General features: G+C 36.4%; 1 protein-coding gene across 1 annotated transcript; it reads left to right on the top strand.

Annotated features, from left to right (window-relative positions):
• Positions 1 to 1184: 1184 nt before the first annotated feature.
• Positions 1185 to 3962, top strand: LOC111998060 (uncharacterized). The gene is given in 3 exon segments (XM_065767721.1): positions 1185 to 1298; positions 2735 to 3030; positions 3032 to 3962. Coding segments are annotated over 3 exon segments (1341 nt in total).
• The last annotated feature ends 2119 nt before the right edge of the window (positions 3963 to 6081 follow it).

Below are 6081 nucleotides of genomic sequence, written 5' to 3' on the forward strand. Positions count from 1 at the left end.
AATAGACAGGCATTATACTGCTTTGTGGCATGGCAAGCTTTGTGGCATGGCAAGGTAGGCATGCAAGTAGAATTAGGCAAAATACTAGCAGGCCAAAGGCAACAAACTGAAAGATATATTTACCTTTCCAAATCATGATCATACAACACAGAGTTGTCTCCGCTAGTACGGTATAAGGGTAGTCCCAGTCTCCCAATCAATGGTGCCAAGGGATTCTCTTTACATACTCCATGCAACCTAAGCCATCATGATTGACATATAAGTTTTTATAATTAATAAATAAGCAACACCGAATATTTACCTAAAAAATGGATTTTGCAAAATAGTAAGTTTACCATGAGGCACCCAAGTCAACTGGAAAACCAAATGAATAATCAGTGTGAACTCGACCACCAATTCTATCCCGTGATTCCAACAGGACAACCTGGAACCAAAAAAGAAGAAGAAAAAGAAAAAGCCCTCTCATTAGTCATTACATCTAAGTGTGATGCATCTTGATGCGCACACACACACCAAATCACAAATATAAGGCAATACGTATTCTTTTAGTATCTTATTAGTTTGTTACCCAATATGCATATATAAGGTGAAAAAAGCTTAACAATTGTCGTATTTGCTAAATTTTAGGTGATACTAATTACTAAGTCAACCAGAGAAATGTTAAATAAATTTCCAATCACAAGATGAGCTCCACCACATTACTAATATAACAATCTAAGACCAAATAGTTGCAGCTCAAGTAAGTCTTAATCAGTTAACCCCAACTAAACTTGGGTCAGCTTGATTTTTTTTTCCCCTTTCTAAGCTAATGATCCTCATAATTTTTTCAATCAAAAGCTGTAATGCATAAAATCTCTGCTGCTTTCAAGCAGGAAGTTAAGAAAGAGTTGACAAAATCTAAAATAAAACAATTACACAAAAAAAACTCAATCACAACAAAAATAAAACATGAGCCAAAGGGAATCAAAGAAAAAAAAAACAAAAAATAAAAATAAATAAATAAAACCTTACTGATTCAAGATCGTCGGGAATGGTCCGAATCGGCGACGAATGGGCTGAAATAACACTTCAAAATCGTCGAGAATCAGCGACGAATGGATCGAGATTGGCAACGAATAGGAATCGTCGAGAATCGGCGACGATGGGAGCTGAAATGACACTTCAAAGCGTCGCCGATGCGAAGGATGGCGAAGCGTCGCCGATTCGAGGAAGACGAAGCGTCGCAGTTCGAGGAAGGCGAAGCGTCGCGGTTCGAAGAAGACGAAGCGTCGCGGTTCGAAGAAGACGAAGCGTCGCCGGTGATTGGAGTGGCTTATCGGCGACGGTAGCTGCTCATCGGCGACGGTTCATCTTTCTCGACGGTGTATAAAGCGTCGCCGATGAAGATTTTTAGCGACGGTGGGCTGCTTATCGGCGACGGTGGGCTGCTTATCGGCAACGGTAGGCTGCTTTATCGGCGACGGTTCATCTTCATCGGCGACGGTTCGTCTTCATCTTCATCGGCTGGGTTTCTTTTTTTTTTTTTGGTTTGGGTTTCTCAGTGTTTTTTTTGAGTGGGTGAGTGTTTTTTGTTCTGCTGAGTGGGTGAGGCTAATTTTTGGGTTGGAGTATTTATAGTGATTTTTAGTGACGAAAACTTTTCGTCGCTAAAGATCACTTTTAGTGACGAAACTGAAATTCGTCACTAGAAGTGGGAAATAGCGACGAAATATCAGTTTCATCACTAAAAGTGGTCTTTAGCGACGAAATGTTTCGTCGCTATTGCCCACTTTTAGCGACGAATTTTTGTTTCGTCACAAGAGAACCCAGAATTTTTACACTTTTAGCGACAAATTTTATTTTCGTCACTAAAGAGACCATATTTTGTTCAGATTTTTAGCGACGAAATTCAACTTTCGTCACTGTAGCATACTTTTAGTGACGAATTATGATTTCGTCACTAAAAACATTTAAGTGCAAAACCATTGTTATTTTTAGTGACGAATAGTTTTCGTCACTAATTCTTCCTTATAGCGACGAAATGATTTTCGTCACTAATACTATCACAGCAATACCTACAGTGACGAAATATTTCGTCACTAAAAATTTCAACTTTTAGTGACGAAATATTTCGTCACTATAGCTTAATTAAAATTGCGCCAAAATTTCCCTCCACTGGCGCCTATTTTTTAGTTCACAATAGCGACGAAATTTATTTTTCGTCGCTAAATGTAATAATTGTTTTCACTTTTAGTGACGAAATTCATATTTCGTCACTAAAGCTGTATTTTTAGCGACAAAAAATATTTCCTCACTAATTTTCGTCGCTAAAAATACATTTTGTTGTAGTGATATATAATATTAAAAGTTAAGATTCAAATATAGAAAAATTCTTAACTTAAAGTTGTTGCCTTGTTTGGGAAGTATATGGAGCCATCTTGACATATATAAAATGTAAAAGAAATAAAAGAAGAAAGACATAAAGAGTGGGCAATTCTTATATATATATATATTGTGGGGGGAAAATATATATATATATATATATATATATATATATATATTTCTTTATTGAAACTTTTGTTGTTTGGTATAGTGTAGACTCATGTAGTTTTTTTATTTTTTATTTTTTATTATTATTGAATAAGGCTCTTGTAGAACAACATGTTACTTGTATAATAGGAGTGTTATTTACTGTAATTTACTATATTATTGTCAATTAATACTTCGTTAATTTCTAAACCGCGGGAACCATTAGGTACAATTGTTGCGAGATCACAAACATTTCGAAAAGTACTGTGAGCCAAGGGTGGTATCAATTGGTCATATCCATCATGGTAAGCCAAAGTATCGATTAGCAGAGGAATACAAGCTTACATTGGCAGAAAACTTCATTGAAGAAAGTGGCAAGACTGATAAAGAATTGTATATGGTGATTAAGAGCAACATCAAGCAACTAAGGAAGTGTTTCGATGAGAGGGTGATTCACAATTATAATGATGAAGACCTTTCATGGATGTTGCTTGTGGATGGTTGTGCAACACTGAAATTCATAAACTGTTGTTGAGAAAAATGTCAAAAGGTTCCAAATTAAAAACGGTCAAATGGCCTTTGTGCAACAGGATTTATTCTTGTTGGAGAATCAACTTCCTTATTGAGTTCTCGACGATTTAATTAAAAACAGTAATGAGGGTGAAAAATTGAGGGAGTCGGTCCAAAGATTCATCAATATGCAAAGTATGACAGGAAAAACACAGGAAGAGCAACCCAATAAAGAACCAGTTCATCTCCTGGATCTACTGCGGAACAGACTTCTAGGCTGCACTTCCGTGAGTCCTGAAAATAACTCTGACCAGGAAGATTGGCATTTATTTCGCAACGTACAGGAGCTTAAAGCAGTAGGAATTCATTTGAAGTCCAGCAACGACGGCTGCTTGCGAAACATAACCTTCACCCAGAAATATTGGAAATTCTATGGCGGAACCCTTAGTTTGCCTCCAATAATTGTGGATGACTCAACCAGACCCAAGTTCTTAAACTTGATAGCTTACGAGATGTGCCCAGATTTTAAAAATGACTACGGAGTCACCTCTTACATATCCTTTATCGATTCTCTCATAGACGAAGCCAAAGATGTTATAGACCTCAGGAAAGAGGGCATACGCCGCAACTTACGTGGAAGCAATGAAGAAGTGGCTCTAGTCTTCAATGAGATAGGCACTGACTTGGTTCCCAACCCTGAAATATATAGAGGCGTCAGGTCTAAAATCCAGAAGTACCATGAGAAGAAGAGGATGACCTATATAAATGAAGTCATTCACTACCATTTTAGCGGCCCGTGGACAGTAGTCGCTTTTACTGCCGCATTATTCGCACTTATTCTCAGGTCTAATCCTTTTATGCTATTACACTGTTCTCCTACTGCAATTCCCACAAAACCCATTCATTTCTTCAAAACAAAGCACTACAAGAACCAAAAATCATAGAAAACATAGAAAATGAACTCAAACTTAATGGCGAGACACATATCAAGCATATTCAGACAGCCGAATTAGACCATCAACTCCATGTGTTTCGGACATCGTTATCTTCCACGACAGCTCCAACAATGGAGGGGGATCAAAATGAAGATCCGAGATGGGAACCTAGAACAAGCACTAACGTGGATACAGCAGAAAATGCAGTCAAGTGGTACCAAACAGCTAACAAGGAAGCAACAGACCCACCACATTAAGAACTCCGAGAAGCTCATTTTGGCCCAAAAGAACCTCAAGCGTAAGATTAAATCCTAGGACCTCGCTAGAAAGTCATTCTTGTCAAAAAAGTCAGGTAATTACTATTTATCTACCTCCAAATTCTTTAATTTATGGTGCCCTTTTCTTTTTTAAATGGTTTTAATGTGATTTAACGTTGTGGTGTCCATTTCATAATGATTTCTCTTTATTGTTGGAACAAAATACAAATAAGTTTTTTTTTTAAATTTCTTTTTTTAATGAAAATGGTATTTTAACCCATGTCATTTATTCAAAGACAAGAGAGAAATTGATTTTTAATGTCAATGCATTTCATTAGATAAAAAGAGATTTTACCAATTAAGCTAATGAAATCCATGATTACTATTTAGTTGGTTGTTACTAAATAGTTTAAATTTGATTTTTGGTAAAGCCAAGAACCAATCTTTATTGTGCAAAACTAATAATCTATGGTGTTTCATTCTACTGTGATTACATATGGTCAATGCTTATGCGTAAAGATTGAAAGATAAACATGGAGTACTCATAGTAATCTGTTACCGAGTGCTACATTTTCTTTTCTCTTTTTTTGGGTGTGTTTGTGGGATTTTTTTGATAGTTACAACAATAGGGAGGGGAATTTGAACCCTTGACAGTCTGTTTGTCGGATTTTGTGCGTTTTATAATGTATATGCTCAAATTCTACCTTGACTAGTATGAAATCTGAATGATTAAGAGAATGATTTCATTAATTAGAAACAAATTACATCTTGCTATTTATAGTTGGGAAAAAGAAGAATCTAGATCTAACCAACTAACTGAAAAACAGAAAAAGAAATTTTACTCTGACCGCATTAACACGTGTGAATAAAAAAATCTTACACGTGCTTCTCATTATCATTTAAATACACTGCCAAAACTACTTGTAGATTTACATTTACACATCTAAACTACTTGTCGTTTTTAACTGAAATGACTTTCTTGCTCTACTTTGCATCTCTACTAGTATCTTTATTCTTCTTCTTCACTTTGATGGTTTGCTATGATTGAGTAGTAGAGCTCTGCTCTTCATTACTGCTAATTAGACCTTTGACAACTTGATACTCCCCCTCAATATGAAGCTTATTGTGTATGTTAATAAGGTTCATCTTGGACAAAAGAAAACTGAACTGCTAAGCATTACATGCTTTGGAAAGTAAATCTGGTAACTATGACTTAGTTCTAACATAAAAAGGCTTTATAACACCTTCCATCACCTTATCTCTGACAATGTGACAATCAATTTCAATATGCTTAGTCCTCTCATGAGGCACATGATTGGCTCTTATGTGCAAGGCTGCTTGACTATCAGAGAATAGTAGAGCTACACTAGGATGTTCTACTTGAAAATCACGAAGAAGATAGAGTAACCAAATCACCTCACACAATGCCACTACCATGGACCTATATTCTGCTTTAGTTGATGATCTAGAAACAGTTTGTTGTTTCTTGGATTTCCTTAAAATTAGAGAATCTCCAAGAAAACACAAAATCCTATCACTGATCTTCTAGTATCAGGGCATGAAGCCTAATTTGCATCTGCAAAGGCTTTGATATGCAATTTTGAAGTGGTTGAGTACAAAATTCCTTAACCTGGTATAGCTTTCACGTACTGCAGAATCCTATTTGCTGCAAGAAGGTGAGGCTTTCTTGGTTGAGACATGAATTGACTCAACCTATGCACCGCATAGGTGATATCTGGTTTGGTGATAGTAAGGTGCAACAACTTCCCAATTAACCTTCTATATAAGCTGGGATCATCTAACTTAGACCCTTCATACTTGCTAAGTATTAGATTTTGCTCCATAGGTGTCCTCACAGGCTTACTACCAAG

This window comes from Quercus suber, unplaced genomic scaffold (genome assembly GCF_002906115.3).
Source record: "Quercus suber isolate HL8 unplaced genomic scaffold, Cork oak 2.0 scaffold_840, whole genome shotgun sequence".
In the NCBI taxonomy this organism is placed as follows: domain Eukaryota; kingdom Viridiplantae; phylum Streptophyta; class Magnoliopsida; order Fagales; family Fagaceae; genus Quercus; species Quercus suber.